Source organism: Aedes aegypti, chromosome 2, assembly GCF_002204515.2.
Source record: "Aedes aegypti strain LVP_AGWG chromosome 2, AaegL5.0 Primary Assembly, whole genome shotgun sequence".
In the NCBI taxonomy this organism is placed as follows: Eukaryota; Metazoa; Arthropoda; class Insecta; order Diptera; family Culicidae; genus Aedes; species Aedes aegypti.
The window spans coordinates 173195138-173221316 of NC_035108.1; the positions used below are offsets into that span (position 1 = coordinate 173195138).

The 26179-nt window shown below is 36.4% G+C and overlaps 1 protein-coding gene across 2 annotated transcripts in view; it reads right to left on the reverse strand.

The window, feature by feature from the left end:
- LOC5566011 (tight junction-associated protein 1) overlaps positions 1-26179 on the reverse strand; it is a 96383-nt gene that overhangs the window by 55518 nt on the left and 14686 nt on the right. For both annotated transcript variants that reach the window (XM_021843177.1, XM_021843178.1), the window contains exon 2: positions 12209-12544. In XM_021843177.1, the coding sequence (XP_021698869.1) occupies positions 12209-12544 (336 nt within the window). The remainder of the gene's footprint in view (positions 1-12208; positions 12545-26179) is intronic.

Consider the following 26179-nt stretch of genomic DNA (forward strand, 5'->3'; position numbering starts at 1 on the left):
TCCTAGTCAAAAAGTATTCTAAACTTCAATCAATAACTTCTTCAGAAATTTCTACAAATTTACCTTTGTTGTTTAGGATTTATATAAGATTGCAAGAAGGGATTTCTCTAAAGTTAATTGCTCTACAGATTCCTTCAAAGATTTCTACAGAAATTACTCTAATTCTAATTCTTTGATTTTTTTTTTCCAAGTAAGTCTTAGATTGCATGAGAATTTTTCGAGAAACTTTTTAAGAAATGTTTGGAAAAACTGCAGGAGTACTACTTGGATGAAATGCTGGAAAAAAATCCAACAAAAAAAAAAAAGATTTGTCAAAGAACCTCTCAAAGATTAAGGATTTCTGGGAGGAAACTTGGAGGATTTTTTAAGGAATCCTGGTCCTTAGCATCCTTTGAAAACTCGCTGGGAGAATTTTTTGTAAGCTTGGTAGAGAAATGTCTAGAATAATTTCTACTACAGGGATCTACAGGGAGATCCTGAAAGTATTCTAAAATAAATAATTATGATTATTTATGAAGTTTTTCTTCGGGTAGTCTGAGACAAAATTCTTCAAGAGCCTGTGTCCGAAGGTTTCTTTGGAGCCTGTATAATTTTGCATCAGGATTCAATGCAAGCAGGATAAGTAAATAAGAGACTTTAAAGACCAGTTTGGGTAAAATATGAACTCTATAGACCTTCCTTTAAAAATAGAGACTTGCTTTAAAATAGAGACCAAGTCTCTATAAAAAAAACTTGCTACCAGTCCTGTTTTTAGGATCAATCATTGGAACAAGAATCGTTATCATTCATATTGAAAAAATATGTTGATCCTTTTTAAATCAATTTTATTAAACAAATTTGACAAAAATATTCCAAACTGCTTTTGTGTTAACATCCAGTAAGGTTGTTCTAATTTCCTCATTTATTTCTTACAAGGATGAACAGCGAATGTTCTGTGAATTTGTACAGTTTTGTTTTCTTTGCACCGAAATGACCCGACTAATCGCAAAAATTTTCATGAGAAACTGAAAATGTTTGATCTAGTTTTGAAGATATTCCAATGTTCCTTGGGGGGCCGACATTCCCCATAGAAAATATCTTTGGCGGCCATTTTGTTTTTGGTCAATTTATCAAAAAAAAAAAAAACATAATGTATACTATACAATGCCAGATAATAAGGACCTACCCTGAAAAAAATCATACAAATCGGTTCAGTATTCTTGAAGAAATTTGAAAATTACGGTATGAGGTTTTTTAAAGTTTTCAAAATCTTTATCTGTCCAGCGTAGTACCAGAAACATAAATGCTCATTACTCTAAGACAGCTGCACCAAATTGCTTTATATTTTCACAACATACTCGCATTAATATATCATTCCGAGGAGTGAATATCCGAATACGATAAAAATTCTGTAGCCTGAGATATTTATGTGAGTTATGGCTACGCGTCGGTCCCCCAAGAAATATTGGAATATCTCTGGATCTAGATGACCAATTATCAATATCGACACATATCCTGAAACTAGAAGAGTTTTTCAAGAGCTTGTGAAAGAATGGTGCAAAAATATTGAGAAACAGAAAAGTTATCGCGATTTGAATATTTTTTTAGTGGCAAAAAATGAAGCTTCCGCTAGATACAATTATACATATTAGAGTAAAACATAGATATTTTTAAGATACCATCCACAGATTTATTTTGAAATGCCTTAGAGGATTGCTCAATTTTACAAGAAGCTTATTGTAACCAACTGTAATAAGAGTTGGTTTCCCAGGATTTTCACTAAAGATAACCTTAATCGTTCTTCTCATGAGCCTGAACTTTTGGGGGCATGCACAAACCATGTCATGCTTTACTGGACATGAGAATATCGTGGAAAATCTTATCGTGTCTTCCATCCTCCATAAGAATGAGTACGACGTTCATCGAGTTTGTATGTATATTTAACAGATGGTAAATTATTTAATTTGTTTTTCAAACTTTCTGCCGATCTTATTTTTTTTGTTGAGAGTGTTTTTGAAAGCCCAAACAAGACGCTTCGTTTTCGAGATGCCGGGAGTTTGGTTTTTGGTTCACGCGTTTTGCTGGGCAGTGTTTTGCAAAGCTCAAACAAGACGCTTCGTTTTCGGAACGCTGGGAGTTTGATTTTCAGGTTCGCGCGTTTTGCTGGGCAGTGTTTTTTGGAAAGCCCAAGCAAGACGTTTCGTTTTCGAGATGCCGCGAGTTTGTTTTTCGGTTCGCGGGTTTTGCTGGGCAGTATTTTTTTGGAAAGCCCAAGCAAGACGCTTCTTTTTCGGGACACTGGAAGTTTGGTTTTTGGTTCGCGCGTTTTGCTGGGCAGTGTTTTGGAAAGCCCAAACAAGACGCTTCGTTTTCGGGATGCCGGGAGTTTGATTTTCGGTTCGCGTGGTGTGCTGAGCAGTGTTTTGGAAAGCCCAAGCAAGACGGTTTGTTTTCGGGGCGCCGAGAAGTTTTGCTGTTCGCGCTGTGTGAGTGCGAAAAGATATTCGTGTTCAGTCGAGGATGGATCACCAACTGGTGAGCTCGTTTCATACTTATGATAACACATTTTATCATGGAAGCGTTACTTTTTTGTAATATTGAATCAAACTTTGTATGGTTCTTCACTACAAGTGTCGGCATTATGCCTGTTTTATACAATTATTCTAATAAACATATAAAATTTTGGACATTACTTAAAATATTTTTGAACTGTTCGACATTATGAATGCCGACGTTTATTTTTAAACTTCTACCAAAGACTTTTCTTCTTGAGGCATAAATGTTCAATTATACTGTTATGTAATTTTCAAACATACTATGTATGGTTCGTCACTACAAGTGTCGGCATTATTCCTGTTTGATATAATTCAAAACATACGCATTTATTTTGTTCTTTTCGCCATTAATAAAAACTTCTTTTGAATCGTTCGACATTATAGATGTTGACGTTTATTTTAAATATTCTACCAAAAACTTTTTGAGACAAAACTAAAAACTAGCTTTAAGTATAAATCGTATTTTTCCTCCTTATCCAGGGATCGCATCACCGACCAAAGGTGACTCCCAGATCTTTTCCTTTTCCACTAATAAACACCCTTCCCGTGGTGATTATGGAGATGCAGAGGTATTCTCGGTCTCTAGAAGCAACAATCATTATACCCTAACATTCCTTCCCTATCCCAACTTACTGTAAGGACTTGGCCGGTGCCGTTATTGATCAATAATATTAGATCTGCTAAAATTGCACTTCGAGAGTAAGTGGACACTCCCACATTTGGATCGCAGTGCAATTATTACCAGTTCCGATCAATCACGGAGTAGCAACCATTGACATGTACAGTCAGTCTATGCTATGCTATGTTTTCTGCCGATCTTGTTTTTTTTTTGTTGAATCGCGGGTAGGACAATCTTTTGACTGTCCTACAGACGTGTTTTTGTGCGTAGTACATGTCCAACCTGTTCTACCCACTTCCCGTACCACTGATTTTATAATATTTTATAATTTACATTCTTGTTTTAAGCATTGCCTCCCATTGCAAAAGAGCCTGCTTCTCAGTTGAGCGTGTCAAGTGCAGTGTTGCTCAGACTCATTTCCCCGAAAATCGAAAAAGTATTATCGGTTATCCATTGAAATGCATGAACCGACATTTGGGTAGCGAAACTTGGGAAACAACATTAAGCACACACATTTTTTGTTTTACTAATAGAAATATTAGTAATAGAACGCTAGAAGCGCTGTTCTCACAACTCTGATTTTAATCATTATTACCTTAAATTATGGTTTTTCATTGTTTGTTGAGTACCATGTCGTTGTTTTGGTTTTTATAATCAATTTGACACTTTGATGCCCGGTACTCACGCTGTCAGTTCGTGGCAAACTAGATGTTGGTAACACGAATAGCAGCGACATTAGCATTCTTAGGTTAATGCTTCTACTGTTTTACTGCTTAGCATTACGTCACTACTTGAACTGAGCCTGATTCTGAGTTTAGTGATCACCGCACACGTTACAACTGAAAGCATGACAGATCTTATCAAATAATCTAGCAATCTTTTATAATGTTGTTGAAAGATCACGAAATACAAATAACATAACACATGTACAATTGACACGTGTTCGTCGTGTACATGTAAACTTCAACACCTCACAAAAGTAAAATTCCCTTTTCATATGACAGGTCAGTGTTTGCATTTGTTTACATCGGTGAAGGACCGGTGAATTCAATAGGCTACCATTCCCGTAGTGGTTATCACGCCCAATGGTATGGGTGCCCTAGTGTAGATGTGGTTGTGAACCTAAGAGGAAAACAATATGCATTCTGTCTCGAAAAATACCCAGAATCAGGGTGTAAATTGGGTAATACTTCATATGCATTTTGATGAGTCTGGAAAGCGTGTGCAAGTTTCTTTGAGGGAAACAAAAACAAACTGTGTATGACGAACGCATGCTAGTCTTCGCGCGTTCAAATGTCAATAAGCTCTATAGAAGAACTTCATTGCTTCAATAGACTGGCCCTTAAACAAAAAAGTTGAAAAAACGGGGCACCCCCTACATATGTCCCTTAAGGTTAGAAAAATGCTCTTTCAAAATTTAAACTCATTTGGTTGCTCCCCCAGCTGGCGCATTCAATTTGAAGTTTGTATGGAATATGCGTATCAAATATATTGAAAATTGACCCTATGTCACTGTTTCGTTCCGTATACCAGTTAATCGCGTTCAATTGAGCCCAGAATGACAAATTCACTAGTTGATACCCTAATGAACATAGTTGTAGAAGGTTGTATCTGGATTAAGGCTCATTTTCATTAACCTTTCAGTTGTTGGAAGATAGGCTTAGATCAGCACTCCCGTACAATGAAGCTGAACCGTCGAAGGCTTCAAGAAAAAGCCGCTGACAAAGCCAAACAACGAAAAAAACGAAGACAGCGACAAATCTCCCGCATGACTAGTGGTCAACCATCAAACAGCATAAAAAACCACCAGCTACCTGAACGCAGCAGGAATTTAGGACTCGACAAAGAGCTACTGGCTATGGCCAAAGTTCAATTTGCTGGTCCACCTTCCAACACAGACCATCCAATTTCTGGCCTCTCAGTCCCGAAGCCAATCAATTTTACAAAGGGCGAAACTATTAATCCGTATCGTCCAGAAAAAGGAATCCAAGGAAATTCAACGTCCCTACATCCGTATGTCAATCACCATCATCCACCTCAACAACAACAAAAACCTTCAACCCAAACAATGTGTAGCAGTGACAGCCAATTCGACTTGGATCCATTGCGGCCACCTATTGTGCGCTTAACGGAGCAATCAACGGAGGGTGACGGTCGTTTCTTGAAAGCTCGTCTGCGTGACCCGAAAATCATGGACGTCGTCCGACTGTTCCTCGCGTACATGCACGATCAACAAGCAAATGTATGCGTGGATGGCTTTACTGCGACCAGTATTCGTCTGAAATTGGCATCTGAAGGTCTCCCATCTGATCCTGAGCATCTGCTTCGAATCTTCAAGGAGGTACATCAGGAATACGGACTGGACCCTTCGGCAGCGGTAACGGACCTGGAATCGTATCGGAAATATCTGTCCAGCGAGAGGATCCATCGTCTTCAGCAGCTGCGTGAGAGTGGCTCTAAATTTCAACTGCAGGCTCCGAGTTTTCGGAAATAATGACTCCTTTCGACAAGAAAGTAGAAACTCTGCTACCTGACGCACATAGCAATGTAAGTATTACTAATAATCCAAAAATTTCTTCGTTTTCTCAACAGAATGCGACTGAAATTCTGGTATATTGCCAAAATTTCAATCGCATGAAAAACTCAGCCAAAATGAAGGAAATTCAACAAAAACTTTTATCTTCTTCTTTCAATGTAATTCTTGGAACCGAAACTAGCTGGGACGAAAGCGTAAGAAGCGAAGAAATTTTTGGAAACAATTTTAATGTATTTCGGCACGACCGAAATTTGCAACACTGTAATAAGAAGTCCGGTGGTGGAGTCCTCATAGCCATCAATGCAGACTTTACTTCTGAAGAAATTGAAACTTTCAAACACAAAGAATTCGAAAATGTTTGGGCTAAAGCTCTAATTAATGGAGAAACGCATATTTTTTCATCCGTGTATTTTCCACCTGAACACGCTAACAAACATTCTTTTGAAATATTCTTCAAAATTGTCGAAACTATTATTTCAAATATGGAACCTGAAGTAAAACTGCATATTTATGGCGACTTCAACCAACGCAATTCCGACTTCATTGCAGACAATGAAAATGAATCACTTCTACTCCCAGTCGTAGGCGAAGACAGTACTTTACAATTTTTATTCGACAAAATATCATATTTTGGCCTAAATCAAATTAATCACGTAAAAAACCAGCAAAATTCTTACTTGGACCTCTTATTTACAAATTGCACTGAAGATTTCTGTGTGTATACATCATTATCACCTCTATGGAAAAATGAGGTATTTCAAACAGCAATTGAATACTCAATCTTCATACATAAAACTTCTCTCCCCAGCGACTGGGAGTACGAGGAAGTGCCGGAATACAATAAGGCAAATTACAAAGAAGCCAAACGTAGACTATGTACAATTAATTGGCAACATATTATAAGTATTGAAGGAAATGTCGACACCGAAGTAGACAAATTCCATTCAATTATTCAACAAATCATTAATGAAACTGTGCCAACAACAAGAAGAAGACGTATACAGAATAACAAATTACCTGTGTGGTTTAGCCCACAACTAAAAAACCTAAAGAACAAGAAACAGAAAGCACATAAATTATACAAAAAAGAAAATTCTGCCACGAACTTACAAAATTATCATGACATATGTAACCAACTCAACTCAGCCGTTAACTCCGCACATGAAGAATATAATCGTAAGGTCCAATCCGAAGTCAAATCATGTCCTAAAAACTTTTTCAATTATGTAAACACTAAATTAAAAAGTAGCAATTTCCCTTCGCGAATGCATTTTGACGGAAACGTAGGTGAAAACTCTTATCTGCAACCTCTTTGCAGATTTCTTCCAAGAAGTGTATACCACCTACTCCGAAGAAGACCGCGACCGCAATTTCTTTTCTTTTTTCCCAGAAATTTCGAATAATATATCTATTGCAAAACTATCACAACAAGAAATCTAATCGGCACTAAAAAACTTGGACGCGTCAAAGGGAGCAGGACCGGATGGCATTGCACCCGTGTTCTTCAAACATCTCTCAGAAGAACTTACCATTCCCTTAGAACGCCTTTTCAACATGTCTCTAAATAATGGAAAATTCCCAGAAGCGTGGAAATCCTCGTATTTGGTGCCTGTTTTCAAATCAGGTACAAAATCTGACATACGGAACTATCGCGGAATTGCCATTATCTCCTGTATCCCCAAACTCTTCGAATCTCTCGTGAACGACAAAATTTTCCAGCAAGTAAAAAACCAAATTACTTGTAGGCAGCATGGCTTTTTTAAAGGCCGCTCAACATCTTCCAATCTGCTAGAATTTGTATCTTTCATTCTCAACGCAATGGACAATGGCAAGCACGTAGAAGCCCTCTACACTGACTTCAGTAAGGCATTTGACCGAATCGACATACCATTATTAATCTTCAAATTGCAAAAAATAGGAATGGAGCCAGGACTCTTGAGTTGGATCCAGTCATATCTATCAGATCGGAAACAAATAGTGCGCTTTCAAAATAAATTATCAGCACCCATTTCTGTAACCTCTGGAGTACCCCAAGGTTCTCATTTAGGCCCACTTCTTTTTATTTTGTATGTAAACGACATTTCCTTTTTACTTAGAAAAATAAAATTTCTTATATATGCAGACGACATGAAGCTCTCCATGGAAGTAAGTAATTCTAGCGAAGCAGAAGAATTTCAGAATGACATTAACTTATTCTTCACTTGGTGCAAAAAAAGTCTACTCCAACTCAATATCAAAAAATGTAATTCAATAGCATTCAGTCGAAAATATGTCACACCTCCTATCGAAGTATTTTTAGGAAATCAAGTAGTGCAGAAGTGTAAAATTATAAGGGATTTGGGCGTAATCCTAGACTCTAAACTCACTTTTGTAGAACATTATAATTCCATAATAAACAAAGCAAACAGCATGCTTGGCTTCATTAAAAGGTTCAGTAACAATTTTCAAGACCCATATACTATTAAACTATTGTATATTACATATGTAAGACCAATTCTGGAATATTGTCACCTAGTATGGAACCCGTACCATGTCGTACACGAAGAACGCATAGAATCAGTACAGAAGCAATTCCTTTTATACGCCCTTCGGAAATTGAATTGGACTGTACTGCCACTTCCGTCGTATGAAGCACGCTGCATGCTCATCAACTTGGAAACACTTAAGCAACGCCGTGAGTTCGCAATGATTCTCTTTATAGACAACATTATTTCAAACCGTGTAGACTCTGCTGCACTTCTTTCTCAACTAAACTTCTACACACCCTCTCGGCATTTAAGAACAAGAAAATTATTTTCAGAAAAATCATGCAGGACGCATTATGCTTAAAACGGACCAATAAACCGTATGATGCGTCAGTATAATGTACATTGCGAATTCATTGGCATTACTATGTCCAAAGAGCAGCTTAAAACACGACTAAAAAACAATAGAAGTAATCCATAGCATGTAAGAAAGTATTGTAATTATTGTATGTAGTCTACCTATGCTTGACGTAATAAATAAATAAATGCATGCACCTTGCACCGCAGCTCGCTCAGCGTCATAGGTGGCTCTGATGCGCTTAGTGGCTACCATCCAGCTATGCTGCAGAAATACTAAACAGTATTGCAAATCTACTTCAGATAGCTATAACACCAACTTTCTCAATTTTAATCATCATACAACCTTCTACAATATTGTTCGCTATGGTATCGAGTGATGTTTTTGACATTCTGAGTTTAATTGTACGCGATCAACAATTATCGTGACCCAATCAGGAGATGATGTTCTATTTCCCATATGTTTGAGCTGAAAATCCCATATTAACTTCAATTCAATTGCACCAGCTCATGGTACGATCAAATCAGCTGACATTTTCAGGAAGTATTCCTCTAACCCTAAGTAATAATCCTGGGGGGTGCCCCGTGGAATTTACCAACTTTATTTTTCTCCCATACTGAACTGGGCCAGTCTAATGCGGACACCCTACACAAATAGCCAAGAAGCGCTTCATCGTTCCATTCATGTTTATGGCTCATAGGTTCACTCAACTAGCTGAATAAAAAAGAGCTATTTTTGCAGTTGATTTTGTAGCTGGCACGGCTTGGGATATATGCGACGGTGGAAAATTTGTGGCAACATATTCACATCACATACTTGCAACGGCATCAGAAAAGTTTTCCTAGGATAACTGTTCAACATCATACATAGGAAGGTACGAATCTGATTGAACATTCGTCATCGATGACGATCGCTGTGCGACACTAATGCTGTGACATGATGACTGAACAGCTGTGGACATTCTGATTGACGTCGTTTTTGATTGGCGGATATAACTACACGTATTCGAGATGGTGATGCTGGGGAGCTGTTGATCGGGTTATGGTTTTGTAATATGTATTTGTGTTACTAAATTACTGAATGTTGGTTTTCATGAATGAATTCAGTGGGCTTCGTGGTCTTGCGGTTAGCGGCGTCAGTTGTCTAGGCGTATTGTGTCACGGGGTTGTGGGTTCGAATCCCGCTCCAGTCGGTGGAAACTTTTCGTCAAACGAAAAATTCATCGCTGGGCTACTGGGTGTTTCGTGTTGTCCGTTGCCTAATGTTAGTGATTGTCAGTCTGTGCAGCCTATGTGCTGAAGACGGTGTAAATTGTCTTTTTTTTTTTTTTAAATTCAACTTTGATTGACCCCTTGGTTCTTCTTAAATAACTTCATATTAAATTGAAAACTGCACATAGGTATGTGAATTCACCTTAAGTAAGCATTATTAGAAATCGAAGGAAAAAAGGTTTTTGAGGACTTGTAAAACAATATTGAAAAACAACTAAGTAATTGCGACAAGAAAGCCCCTTCTTCTTCTTTCTGGCGTTACGTCCCCACTGGGACAAAGCCTGCTTCTCAGATTAGTGTTCTTATGAGCACTTCCACAGTTATTAACTGAGAGCTTTCTTTGCCGATTCACCATTTTTGCATATGTATATCGTGTGGCAGGTACGAAGATACTCTATGCTCTGGGAATCGAGAAAATTTCCTTCACGAAAAGATCCTCGACCAGCGGGATTCGAACCCACGACCCTCAGCATGGTCATGCTGAATAGCTGCGCGTTTACCGCTACGGCTATGAAAGCCCCTATAACCGTCTTCAAATCCTTAGAAATTCCAATAAATCTTTATATGTTGGTTGAGAATGTCTAAGAACCTTTAAAACAATTTCGGGATCATATCGAGATCCCAGACAACTCCTTCGGTGGAAATTGTGGTGATGTGGGTATTACTCAACAATCATCTTTCAAAAAACAAAATACACTACATATTAGCGAGTTTTATGTGTTAGTTCTTGTTTTAAAAATGAATTAAACTTTTAAGAAATAGTGAAAGAACAGATCAGTATCACTCCACTTGCAGTACTGGATCTTCTTCTTGGCATTACGTTCTCACTGGGACAGAGCCTGCTTCACAAATGAGAATTTCCACAGTTATTAACTGAGAGCTTTCTCTGCCAAAGTTGCCATTTTCGCATTTGTATATCGTGTAGCAGGTACGACGATACTCCGTGCCCAGGGAAGTCAAGGAAATTACCATTACGAAAAGATCCACTACATTTTTTACAAAATATCGAAAAGAAGGGATAAAAATCGAAGTTTAATTTTAATCATCCATATGAAGAATGTCAGTCTGAAGTGTTCGCTAATCAAAAGTCTTATTTCTACAGCATCACAAGCGATGATATGTATACCGCACAGCTCTTTGTACAGCAATATCCTTATTTGATGCCAGTTTGAAGTTGCAGTTTAAAAGAAAACAGAAGATGTCCCCATATATAACCCCAGGCATGCTGTCGCCTACAGTCTCAGTGTATTGTGTATTGTTCTCCCCATGAGCCATTTTCCACTTTGATTCGTGCTGTGATTCTATGCTGCGAAAATGAGTTCAAACTTAGGCCCCAACTCCCCAGAACGCAGACTAGTGGTCTAGTTCAAAGAAAATGGCTCTTTGGCAAAACACTCACTTTCTTCGTTCGTGTGCTGGATGGACGACGTTTAATAGCATGTAAATAGGACATGGGAAAATCGATTTAAAGTTTAATTCAGTTTGCATGGTATTGAGCAGCATGGGAGATTTCTGATTAATGCTGAACTAATTTGTTTAGCTGATGTTATTTATCTGTTCCTTAGGAGGAAAATAACCGTCAGTGTTTTACATTGTTTAACTTAAAACCGAAACTATGTTTAGAAAAGTCTATCATAGAACTGCACTTGCTATCCGGAATAACGTACCGTAAAACGGGGCAACTTTGATAGTTCTTTCGAAGAGAACTTGAATATTTATGCATGCTGTTCCAATGAGTTATATTTTATATTTTTAAAACAAGATTGAAGATTTGAAGATTTCCAAAAGATTTATTTTGAATGGATATATATTTTTCATATAATCGAAAGTCGGTTTTCTGTTTAGGGGTAACTTTGATAATGGAGCATAAATCAAACAAAATTGAATGAATTACGAACATTCATAAGGCATTGCTTACCTCTAGGCGTTATATAGAAATTTCTGAATAAGATTACAAAAATGGTCCCAGTTTGTGAAAATGCTTCTCGCTAAAAGATTTGAGACCATATTCAAATTCTATGATAACTAGGCTGTCAGAGATAAGTGACCAACTATTCAAAACTACATCAAATAGTGGTCGTAGAACAGATTGTTTGTAAGCGTTTCGTAAATGCTAAAATAGTTTCAATTTTTAATATTTGTATATAAAGCCTTAAATGTTCTCGATTCAAATGAAAACAGCTTTTACATGAAGTGCCATACTAATATTCTTTAGTTTTGCATTCGTTTTGCTTAACCAATTAACAGAAAGTATGATATTTCGTTTAGTATGTGGTGGGTCCCGCACTATCAAAGTTACCCGCATTGTCAAAGATACCCCGTTCTACGGTATATGCTTTGATTGAAGTTTTTTTTTTTCAAATTTGGCTTCGTTTTACAATCACCTCCAACCTGTAATTTAAAAAACGATTGACATCGTACTTACGATTTCCCGCTTCAGATTCTGGATGTTGTAGTTGGCCTGTGCCAGCCGTACACTGAGCGTTGCCACGTCACTCGTCAGCTGTGCTCGTTCGCCGGAATTCCTATCGACCAGCTTCAGCAGCTTATCCTCCAGATTTTGATTCACTTTTTGAACCCGTTTGTGCGATTCGTACAGCCTTTCGTACTTGTCCTGCCACGCAATGATACTGTCCTCCAGTTCGACCTGGCGGTCACTTTCCTGCAGGCAGGCATTCTCCATGGCCAACAGTTGCGAGTGCTTATCGGCAAGGGCGCTCTTCAGCACCTCGATCTCCGTATGCAGTTGCACATCACAGTTCTGCGAAATGAAACATTGTGTTGGTAGCCATCATTGAAGGTGCTTCAGTTTGGATGGAAGGGTTGCTGTGTCATGTTTCTGTCGTTCGTTAAGGGTTGATTACGGTTCAATCCGCGGAAGAGAGTTCAGCTGCGCGTAAATTCAAGTGGATGGGAAGATATGGGGGTGGCTATTACATTGGAGTGGCCAGGATTTCCAGTCAGATGTGGGACGTACGACCTTTCAAGTAATTTCACGCAAAAACACCAGTTCCACACACTCTGCGTTCTTTTTGTTACCTTGTATGAAACGTTAAACTATGAAGGACATAAAATCTCCTCATTCTCGAAAAACATGCCACAAAGTTAAATTTCTTGGCGCGATGGTGCAAATTGATGGTTTTGGACATTATCTATTAAAGGAGGGCTGAATAGATTGCTCATCCCTAGGTTGCTAACCCTAAGACTTCTCACTGATTTGCATCGGCCGATATTAAAGTTTTAAGTTTGAAAAGCTCACTAGCACCTTCTAGTGGTACAATATCGAACTGAAGCATGCAGCACATAGGCCTAACCTAACAAACAACCTTGCCGAAAACACCGACTTTCTAGTGTTTTTGACACATAGATATGTGAAATTAAAATGTTTGTAGCTTACTAGCACCTCGTAGTAGTAGGATGTTGAACTAAGCAAACCTGTAGTGTTTAGACCAACGACAACTTTGCCGAAGTCATCAATACTCCAAACCATCAGAATTTAGAATCTAGTTACATAAAGTCAAAGTCGCTTAGCGGAATCAGAAAACTATCATGTGGTGAAATTCTCAACTAACCAGTGTAATATAGTAGCCCTTTCTTTGTTGCAAATCTTCAGCTAAGTAAGTAGTATAAGTTTATAACCATATAAATGTTTCTGAGATATATGCATCCAAAGTTTCAAAAATTCGTGATTTTAGACTTTTTTCACAACGACCTCACAGGTAACCATGTCCTTTTGATTTTGTTTCATTCTTTAGTTAAACTCAATTAATTTTTCTTTCCAAACCTGTAGAAAATCGAAAATCCGTTCAAATTATAGCGATTTGTTTGGGATCAATCAACGAAATAACTATTTTCCCCGATTTCTCTTCGCGCGTTTGTCAACTTTATTATAACGCTTGACACTTGCCTTGCTTTGCGCGCCACATTACGCATGGAAACATAGTTTGCTGCAGATCCGCACTCTCAGCATACACAGCCAAATAACATTTGTTACTAATTTGCCCCGCTTTGCATTCAGGCATATACAAGAGAGATAAAGTGACCACTTGACTGGCAAAGTTCATTTTTCTTCTTCCTTTTGGTTTGGGTAGGAGAAATCGGCCGAATACCTATATCGTCAGTGATGGAAATATTCGCATCACGAAGCACTTCAAAAAACCAACGCAAAATAATCATGACATACTCGCCAACAGGCTTGGTGTAAGTAAGTTCGAACCTTTCTGCTCAGGAGAACGTACCAAAAGAAAGAGCAAAAGGTTCGAGAACAAAATCTCACGAGTAACCGAACAGGGTACGCTTTATTATGGTTTTGACAGACAAATCAATTGTATATCCATCAAATCGACAGTAAAATACCAGTTCATGGATGAAAATCCTTGAAAACCAGACATCTTGGAGGGGTAATAGTTTTTCCCCAAAAGCGTAATTTACTCTGAACACGTTCACAAACCACTTTTGGTTTGTTTAATCGCGAGCACTCACGAGCATTTTGTTTTGTTTTCATCCCGGTTCAGCAGACATGTTCGCTACTTTCCATCACTGCATATTACGAGAATCTGGGGAAGAGTGTACGAATAATGAGAGACCAAAAGATACGAAAGGTACGACGCATGTCGCGCAAAAAGGAGTGAATCGCTCTTTTTTTCGTTCGTTTGGTTCAGTTCGCTATTCCTTTGTTAGCCGCTCAGCCCGAACCGTTCGAAAGATCCATGAGTGGTTCGGATAGGATCCGTTCACTAAAATGAGCCGTTTTTTCCATCTTTAGCCAAAATGATCCCAAAACACAGACAATGTAACCATTTTTCACACAGACATGAGATTATTCTTTGAGAGAAGACATTTAGCGCACAATTTTTAGGGTTTTTTAGCAATTTTGAATATAATAGCTGTATTTCTAGGATTTATCATTGAACAATACATTACAAATGACTTTACATGATTGAAGCATAACATTACGTGACATGTGAATCTAAGATTTTTTTGTGTGTATGTGTATCCTTCTTTCCTGGCAGAAAATGATCTGAAGTAATCTTTGCAGAAAAATTCTTGAGTAATTACTGGCTCAGTCCTTAGAGAAATCTGAGAGAAGTCCTTAGAAAAAAGTTTAGAAATCAAAGTTTGTTACGATGTTTTTTTACGAAACTTGTGGAGTCCAAGAAGATTTGTAAGCAGTTTCGTTAAAAGGGTCCAAAAATTGTATTGTTGGATTTTTTTTATGCATTGACGAAAAACAACTTGGGTAATTCGCAGATGTGTGGTCTAGTAAAATTCTAGGAAGTATAAAAAATACGAAATGTTTGAACGACTCATACAAACTCCTAAAAAATCATGTTATTTTACGTCTTTTGATGTGTATTACAAAAGCGAGTCAAATTACGTTAATTTGGGTCGAGTTTGAAATACGTTAGTATCTGATTCGGGGAACGTAGATCACAGTACCATCGTTTTCGTGTCTTTTAGCATATAAATTTTAATTTTTTGCTCAATCCATCTTCAACAAACAAGTTTTTGTGTCATTTGATCACTTACATCATGTGTCATTAAGTCATAACGTGAATTACGACCACCGTAATGTTCAATAGTTTTAAAAGTGTAGGACTATTTCTGATAAAACTGGACATCCTGGAGAAGTTTTAGTAGCAAATTTTGGGCAAACAACTAAAAAACTTTGTAGTTACTTTGTTGTTACTCTAGTAGGCAATCCCGATAAAACATACTCAGTGTTAAAATTTTTTTAAGCTTTTAGTGGAATACCTATAAATGAAGGGAAAACCGAATTTAGTGCTATACCATTTAATTCCGCTAGAGTTCGTTCCTTTGACTGATACGCGTATTTCGACCTCAACTGTAAGGCCGTCTTCAGTGTCTACCTACACGACACTGAAGACGGCTTTACAGTTGAGGTGAAAACACGCGTATCTGTCAAATGATACAAACTCTAGCGGAATTCAATAGTATAGTACTAACTTTGATTTTTCGTTTATTCATACTCAGTGTATTTGAGGAGTTATTCCCAGAGAAACTCATAAAGTTGTTTTTAGAGGAATTTCTAGTCAAAATCCCGTAAAATTGCTTATTTGATGAATCCTTAATAAATCGGATAAGTAAAATACATATCTGGACGCCTTAATAAATTCCCTAAATTAATTGATTATTTTCTTGAGAGACTTAAAACGATCGAAAATGTTCGCATATTTCAAATAATTGAAATATGACCATGATAAAACTTCAATAATCTTCGCATAGTAGAGCATTTTTTGGCACCGCCCCCTCGTGTTTCCCATTGACTACGCCCATGGCTATATATACTATGTATCTTTGATCATCAACCACGATGCTAATGGGGGAAACAAATTTGTCTTCTAGTCCTCTAGTTGGTTCTACTATTGATAAAATAGGTCATAAAATATTGTGTTTTGAAAAATGTTTCTCTTCTAGCAATCAGAAACAGCAATAAAATTTTGAATTTTGAAATCACTAGTTAACGGTACAAAGGAATAAATGAAGTAGTATTTGTTGAAAAAATCTAGCCTGTGTCTGGTTTATCTAGGAAAAAAAGAAATTTTCCTCTGTAGTGTGAAATTGCGCGTTCTACCAATCAATATTTGAAAACTCCATTATGATGTCCATGATGTTTCGGGCGGAAATAAATCATGTTAACCAATCTTGCCCACTACTTTTGTCGCTCTACGATTGAAATACTAAAATAATGGATTATAAACCCCACAATCCGATGGGATAGGTGGAGTGCGGTCAGGGACTCGAGATTAAATGAGCGTAACGAAATGGAAACGATCCGCAAACGCAAGCAGCAACACGAGCGTGGAAAAAGTCGCTGGAAATTCACAACTGGATGCTGTGTAAGGGACTTGGAACCAACGAGCGCAAAGTTGTCCACTCGCGACCAAGGGAAAAAGACGGACACGGAAAATGTGTTCACGGTAGGGATGTCGCATCTAATTCACTCAATTTTATCAATGTTTTAGATTGTTGTGCGTGATTCATGTTCAACCCTAGAGAAAGCGATCCGAATCGATGGCTCTGTGGCGTAAACTCCATCTGATTCTGTGAATAAGCACTGCAAGAGAAGTATCCGCGAAAATGCCACCTTGCTTCGTTGCTTTTCAATAACGAAAAATATAACAATTTTGAAATTGAATGATCATCCGTATTACGGCATTCATAACAAGCTTGGCATGTAAAAGTTTAACCTAGAACGAGGCGTGCTTCATAAGCGAAAGCTGGAAGCAATTTTTCAACATTTAATTCGTTTTTACGGTTATGAACTTATTCAAACATGAACTATTCCATGAATGTTTGCTGAGTGAATGTAGGGAAACTAGGGGAAAAGAACCTATTTTCGACCTATTCATACGATTTTGGCCGAAAATTTGTACAGAATTTTTGTAGGTCGAAAATTATAGCTTTTCCGGTTTTGTCAGTTTGTGATTTTGTTGTTGATACCAAGTGCGCATCGTACCCTCGTTCTATGTGGATACTATTCTAGCTGCTCAAAGGTTCTTTTTAAAACTACCTAAAGCAATAAAAAAAAGTATTGTTTTAGTGCTACTTCAAGCACGATTCCGAACAAGAATTAAAAAGGGATCAGTTTTCGATTCTTGTTCCGTCCCGTTCCTTCGAGTTTCCATTGGACCCGTTAGCAAAAGCTAGCGGTGGCAATCCTTCTTGGACACCACCTTGGGAAATAAAAAACCTCTTGGAAGGTCACTTCTATTTATTCATTGAATATGGTTGCTACCACAAAACAAACGGAGGGTTGAGTTCACAACTTTCTTTCAGAAAAGTCGGTTTTAAAACTATCACTAAACGATGCAAAATGGACGAAAGGACATTTCTCCGAAATGCGCGCTTTCTTCCAAGGGTGAAACGTTCAATGTTGGTAGTTGCATCAAAATTAGCAATCAGTTTGATGCTTTAATAGTAGTTTACAGAACAAGTTGCAGAATGATGATTTTTACAGCACGAGTAGTAAATTTATCCTACGAGGCTTGCCGAGTAGGATAATTACAACGAGTTCAGAAAAAATATAGTGTAATGAATCGTTACGCAACTCAAAACAGTTGCGTAATGAAAAAGCGTTGCGTAATGAAGCATTGCAGCATTGGTTTCAGTTGCGTAATGACTATTCCCGTACTGCATACTTCAGTGCAGGAAAGTAGGCCGTTTCATGACAGATTGGCGTGACGAAAACCAGCCTATTACGATGAGAAATTTTCAAAAACAACACAGAAAGAAAAATCCATGTAAATTTCAGTGTAAAATCATGCACATGAAAGGAATGCCAGATTCCGAACATAGAATCAAAGCAGCCTCTAGACCAGGCTTTTCTATTCAAGTAATGAAACAAAGAGGGCCATCAATCTCGGTCAATTGTTCTGAATTTGGAGGATTTGGGCAGGCGATCTTGAACTCCATTAGTAGAATCAAGGTTTCTATCCGTAGACACCATACGCGTTTGAATGTAGCACTGAAAAGCGTTACCATATTTAAGCAAGCATTCCTCTGTGGGTAGTTGCAAAGATAATTGCTAGCAAACATACGAATCCATTACAATAATTTCAATACGATAAAAAAGCCTGACAAGTTACGGTTCAATACATCAAGGAGATATCAATTTGAAGGTTCATGATATATATCGTATTAAGAGAATGGAAAACGAGCGAAAGCGTCCCGAAAGCAAGTGATACAAAAATTAACTGTGGCAATTAAAACAAAATCTCGTTAGCGGAAAATTATGACAACACGCTTGACAGATCAGGGTCGCATCATTTATACTATGTACCGTGTAACGGGATAATTTCAATAGTTGTACTGCCAGTATTAATACAAGCTCATGGCATTGTAACAATTATCTGAATATTATATTATAGGAGAATACTTGTAGGCAATATGGGTTATTATATGATTAGGTTACGATATAGTCAGTGCCAGATTAGGGCTTCGGGGGCCCGGGTCAGATCTCTAGACGGAGGCCCTTTTTACAAAATTATTTAGGGACTTATTTAGGGCAATAAATGATAGTTTTGTTTCTGATTTATTAGTGTTATTGAATAAACATTATCCCACCAATATGAAGAACGTCTGTTTTTAGTGCAAACATTTGATTTTATTTTATTACTTTGAGATTTCAGTAAACAAAAATTCAATATCATATAGAATTGTTTATAATTTTCAAGTGGTGATAAAGAATAATCAAAATTAATTAATGAAAGGGAAATTCGATCAGAAAATGTTCCATTTTACATGTTCAAATAAATCAGGAATAAGTGATTCATTACACGTCGAATTACAATTAGATCAAGTATTTTCAATTAAAATAGGTAGGTGATCACTGCCATTAGGATCATAAATAATTTTTCCATAAAGAAATAAATGATAATGTATTGGAACAAAATGATAAATCAATACATGTATTATGGGCAGTTGGAACAGCAATTCTAGTGAATGGTCCATCATTGAGAATATTTAGATTTAGTTCATCAACTACCCCATGCTTTATTATGAGCATTTAGATCTCCTAATATAGAAAATGGAGAAGCAACACTATTCAAAATATGTTTAATTTGTGTTAAATAAAAAACATAATTTGGAGGAATGTTCAAACGAAAATTCCATGTTATTATGTTTAATTTCAACAGCGGTACACTCTTCCAATGAATTGAGAAGTAAATCCAGATATTTAAACTGAATACCGTTACGAATCCCAATCAAAAACCCTCCAGATAAAGTATCCCTATTTTTCCTAATAATAGTATATGACGAAATATGTATTTTTTGTGCATTAAACTAGCCAAGTTTCACTCGAACAAAAAACATTAACAAAGTTAAATACCGTCGATGGGGGTGAGAATGGGTAAAAAAAGGACATGTAGAAATTATTTATTGAATAACTATCGCAATTCAACTTCAATAAACTTTCAATTTGGTGTGTATGTACTTTGATGCTACATTAACAACTGTTCAAAAATTAAAGAAAAAATATTTATTCACACTTGTAGTAGTGAACGAAAAATGACCCAATCTCACCCCGTAGAGGGGGTGACATTGGGTCACTGTAATTGAAATAACTTGTTTTCGAGAATATGATTACAACACCATTCACAGCTGAGAAATATTGATGAAATACGATGCAAATAGGACAAATAGACATCTAAGATGTTTCACAAGTATGATAAACCCAATTAAAAGTACGATTATACCAAAAAAAAATAAAAGCTATGAGAAAAAATATGAAAAACCAGCATTTATCGTCAATTTTACATAAATTTTCTTGTTTGTTTTTGCTTAAAATTGTCTTCAAAGTATCATCCCCATTGCCACAAAGCCTATTCAGTTCACCCAAAAGTGTACTCAAACAGTAATTATTTTAAACCATCGCAAAAAGTAAATTTTGGGTGCGGCATTCTACGTTCAATACATTTTAGGCAGTTCTTGATGTCATTTTCGCGGTATTTCAGCAATCCAACTCATTAGTTCTTCCCAGAGATGTTTCTATAATATAAAAACACTAATATATTATAAAATTTGAAAAAAAAATCCAATTGAAAACATTTTACAATGTTGCTGCACACAAAAAACAGTTGCTGATTTGAGAAGTTGTCAAAATGTGTTGCATTGTTATTTAATGTACGGAATCCTCAAGTAGACTATTTTGATGTTTCACCGATACTGTATTTAGAAAGAATAAACACATCCTAATAAGGAAAGAGTACACACGGCACCGTAAAACCACAAAAATGTAGGCTTGTTATTTCATTCACAATCGTTCTTGCATGACCCAATCTCTCCCCCATTTTTTTATGTTTTAGACACCGTATCGAAAAAAATGAAATTTTTGGGGAAAAATCAAATAGATTCTGGAAATTACGAGCGAAGTGTATTGAAAAGACTTTCAACCTTCTACTAATATAACAATAGAGGTTAAAGTACATGCGTGATACTTTGCACAGGAGAAATTCATTGTTGTAAATTTTCTCTAGTTTCAACATACAAGTTTTTTGATATATTACTACTACTACTATTTCTAAAAAATGTTTATTGTGAATAATAATGTGTAATAATATGTTCTCTAATATATGAATTATTAATTTTGGTAATACCAGAGTTATTAGCTGAAATATTTCATAAACAGTATTTTTCCGCTTTGACCCAATCTCACCTCACTACGATAATTTCATTGTGAATCTTTCAGGCTTTTGAGATTGATAGAAGACATTAAAAATATTTGCTTGAAGAAAAGAGAGATAAGGAGGAATTTGATTTATCAAGAAGAAAAGCTAAGAATGGTAAACACTTTTTAATCATATTTTTTCCAGAAATCATTGAATTCTCATTAATCTATTATTTCTACCAAAATACTCAATATTGAATAATCATGACTGTCTCTATTTTTTCTTCAGATTTATTAACTCTTTGAAATACAGGTATAAATTTGGGAGTTGAAGTAAGATCAAGAGGAGGGAAACTTTTATCAAACGACGTAGATGGCTGAGGATCGCAATTATCATTATTATTATCAGATAATAAATTGGGTCTATTTATATGGTTGAAGGTTTGTATATAAGTTTATTTGAATTTTCATTCAAATTATCATCATCATAATCCGATAAAGTTTCATAAATATTACAGGAGCAAATCCCCAGAAGCTTTCAAAATTTCTTAATAAGAAAAACTATTTTGTATTTCAATTCGTTGATGGAACTTTTGTTGATTTGTAAACTGACCAATCTTTGATTGAATTAATTAATCGGGAATTATAGAGCCTGCAAAAGTAATTTTTATACAGTCAGAATGAACATAATTTGCATTACTGCCAGTAAACGTTAATTTGGATAATCCACTAAAATCTAAAATTTTCACGTGAGAAATTGATGTATTGAAAAAAAAAATTCTTAACCATAATTTATAACATCTTTGCAACTCAAATACATGTCATAAATGACACCACTTATTTCACATGAGTCGCTAGATGTGTGTACTAGATATAAATTCTAAAATAAGTTAGATTCAAGAAAAGCATTTGCATCTGCTCGAGAACCAAAAACCCTTAACTTATCTAAAGATATTTCTTTGATTTCTTTAACAGATTAGTATTATTTATACACCTCTGCAATAGGGTGCGGCTTATTTTTCAAAAGTTCTCAAAACCAAAAATTCGCGTGCACTTATGAATTCGAATCACATTAAAAGATAACACTCAAAGTTTGTGCTAAAAATATTGAGGTTTAGAGGTAGCGCAAGTGTCTTGAAGGTGATTTTTTTAGTTATTAAAAATGACCCATTCGTATGAGCCACCGTAACTTCGTTAGTTTTAACCAATTTTGAAACTTTTAGCACCATTATCTTCATTTATTTATGAAATCTTTGTAGAACATCAAATTTGTCTAAAATCGAAATAGTCTGAGTTAAAAATAGTTTTCTCTAAATTTTGGATCATATTACTGAAAAAATAATCTTTGTTTGACCATAACTTCATGAACACTCAACCTATTTTCAGCTTCCTTGTTATCAAACTGTTCACACAACTTTTTTTTTTTTTTTCAAAAAAATGGTTTTGACTTAGTTGTTCAACAAAAACTACCCAAAAACATGATTTTCAAATGAAAAAATCAAACTCCTTTGGATTGTTTGAGTTTTTTTTTTGCCGGAAATGGCATTTTTATATAAAACTAAAGTTAATAAAGCATCTTGTTTCAATTACAAGTTAGATAGTGCATATATTATTTAACATGCACAAACATATTTTTGTTTCAAACATGTTTAAAAATTATTACAAAGTCCTTTTCAAAGATTTAACAAATGAGAAAAACCATTTTTAGCTTTAGAAATAATGTTTAATTGAAAAAAAAAATAAAAAAACTGGCCGTATACCTTAAAAAATCTTTTTTGTGCAGTTTTTGTTGAATAACTTAGTCAAAACAATTTTTGTGAAATATGTTATATGAAAAGTTTGAAAACAATTAAAATTGTTTTAAAAACATGTAAAAATATTTGAAATCGGTTGAGTATTCATGAAGTTATGATCAAACAAATATATTCTTCTAGCAGAATTATAAAAACATTGGAGTAAACTACCCCTTATTGAAACTAGTTTTGATTTTAGATAAATTTGATGTTCTGCATAGTTTTCATAAATTTAATTTAAGATGATGCTTAATGTTTCAAAATTTGTTGAAAAATAACAAAGTTCTGTATACTTCACTGAAGGTCATTTTTTACAACATGAAAATTATCTTTCCAGTCGCTTGTGTCACTTCTAAATGTTTATATTTATGGCTCAAATTTTGAAGTTTCTTTTTTTGATTTGAATTCAGAAGAGCACACCAATTTTCGGTTTTCAGAACTTTTGAAAAATAAGCCGAACCCTTCTCTGCACAAATCAATAAAACATTTATTGGTTCGTTCTTTTTTTTTCGAAAATATACTGGATATGGACCAAAAAGAGTGGCAGGAAATATTTCAGCTCGAAAAAGTTTGGATGCTGCATCAAGAGGTGCAGAAAAATAATGTTCTTTGAATTTGGTGAATCCCCGACGGTTTTCATATATGGAAAACAAAGGAGAATGCTAATCAACATAACAAAAAAGATTCAACTAAAGTAAATTGAAAAAAAAAAAAAAAAATAACATAAAAATTGTACTTAGCTCTATCCAAATCCAGCTTCAAAATTTCACTCCTTAAAAATCAACTTCAAAATCGATCAATCCGATTCACAAAATGCAGCTTAGCTTAAACTGACTACACATCTCAATGGTTGCTATTCCGTGATTGACCGAAGTCAGTGAAAATGCACAAAAAATCAATTAGAAGATCGACTGGGAGCTTGAGCTTGAGCTTAAGCTTGATTGGCCGCCCGTGGATGCACTCCAGTATCGCCAGATCAGCTGCACTTACACAAGGAACCAACCGAATGACTGCTTGGGACTAACAGGCATCCTCAGTGTATAAGTGCTGGTGAGCTTCTATTTTTAGGCAGCAATGGCACCTGCCACGTCAGAATGCAGACCAATGAGGGGAAGGGGGAGGAATTGATGATGCATTGAACTGGCTCCCACGTAAACCGTATATTCCACTGCATCCACGCCAGTTCATGCGGGAGTGTATGGATTGGGGGAAAGGCATGGCAGAGAGGTTTGCTTTTGTGGTTAGCAGACTGCCTATGTATCAGGCGTAAGAAAGGCGTGCGCGTGGAAGAAGGAAGCGGTTAGGGAAACGGTTTCTTGTCCGTCTCTGGTTCTAGCGTTTGCTATGAACGAATAGTTTGAGTGTGATATATTTAGAATGGAAGATAGAAGCAAGTGAGAGATATACAACTACAAAGTACGAGGAAAGGGACGGGCCTGGGATTGAACCCATGACCTTCTGCATATGAAGCAGAAGCGGTAGCCATCAGACCACCAACCCCGTCTATCAATTAGAAGATCGACTGGGATTGGCCATAATCTTCTTCAGTGTGCATAATTCAGTGCCTCTATTTATACATGGTCAAAAACGGCGCCGGCCACGTCCTTGCAGTCAGGTGGGATTGGGGGAAGGAATGTTAGTGTGTAACCTATTTGGAGACCGTGTTTGCCTGCATCTCCACAAAGGTTACTGGGGGGGATGTTTGTTAATGGGGAGGATCTTTGGGTCACAGGATTCACTTTGATAAGCGATTAGACCATGATAAATAATTATTTGTGAGATATAAACATGCTTATATGCAAATATAATATTTTCATTTGATATGAACAATATCTATGTAGAGAAAAATTATGCCGACATTTGAGGTGACGAACCTTTCAAAGTTTGTTGAATAAAGTGAACCTTTCGCAAGTCTACACTTGTAGTGTCGAACCATTCAATGTTTTTTTAATTACACAAATAAAGGTAAAACGACAAAAGTGTTTAAAAAAAAAAATTAGACATAAATAATTCATGAATCAGAGTTTTTGTCGACACTCACAGTGACGAACCTTTCATAGTTTGTTGAAAAATCATATTTACGTCTCACCGTTGTAACGATTAAAGGTGCAGTCATACATATTTTAAAGATTAGAAATACAGTCATCTCTCCATAACTCGATATTGAAGGGACCATCGAGTTAGGGAGGTATCGAGTTACAGAACACAAAACCAGTGCAAATGCGATCCAAGAGACCATCGAGGTAGCCATGAAAACCAACTTTACTATGGTTCTCTAACTCGATATCGAGATACGGAATATCGAGTAAGGGAGAGATGACTGTAGTAGCATGAAACGAGCTCACCTGGGAGGGAGGCACCGATACTGCACACGAAATATAAGACAACGTTATTTTGAACTGAAAGATAACTCCAGCTTGCCAACAACAATCAAGGCAGGCTTCGAGAAAATTGGTAGTTTCCTTTTGTATTGCACCTTCGATCTTTCCTGACAAACATGAAAAAAGGGCCACAGTTTTCTATGCACTAAATATTAATTTTCATTGGAAAAAGTAGAACGATGCGTTTTTCAATGCTTTATGTTCAATCAGATTAAATGGTGCTCACGTGACATTACTTGCGTTATGTGCATGAATTGATTTTCATTCGATTTTTATCACTTTTGAAGAAATAAGAAAATGTGTTTTAACAGTTTTTTCATGTTAGTCCAATGTTTGAGATCTGGGTTCACAGTGACAGTTCGTGACAGTGGAATCTCGGCTCACTATGACGTACAGAAATTTTGTATTGGTTTCTCCCTCCCAGGAGCTCACCAACTGATCCGTCATCCTTGAGCAGCAACAATCCACTTTCAACTTAACTCGTTTGCTCGGCTATATAAAAGCACTCAGAGAAAATAGGCGCGCGACCCGAGAGGGAAAACAACTAACGACTGCTTGGGCTTTCTTGACGCACTGCCTAGAAGCAAGCGTCAAGGTCAAAGGATCAAACAAAAATTTAAAAAAAATACAAACGAAAAATACAGAGAAGTTGGAGAGATTGTAGCAAGCCATGACGTTTGAATTTTCTGTCGCGTTTTTTTCGCTCCGCGGTCATTTTCATTTCGGTTGGCAGATTCACATTATTTAGAGTATTTGCTGCATTAAATGCGTTATTAAATTGAATATTTGAGTGTAGTGATGCAAATTGTTGTTACTGTGAAGAATTTTCAAACTCAATATTGCTGCTGTTTTAAAAACGGTGCACTTTGGTCTTTTTGTGAGCCCGATTTACGTCGGAAGAAGTAGCTTTAGCTTGAGGATTGGCCAACAAGGAGTTCAATTAAGTGTCAGTTATGGCATCCGGAGCTATTCATAGCAGACGGAACAATGTACCAATAGCCAAAAGCTCCAAGAAAAGAAAAATACTGTCTTTACTGACCACCGAATAGCTTCCATCGATTGCTCCAGGGACAACATGGACTCATTGGCGG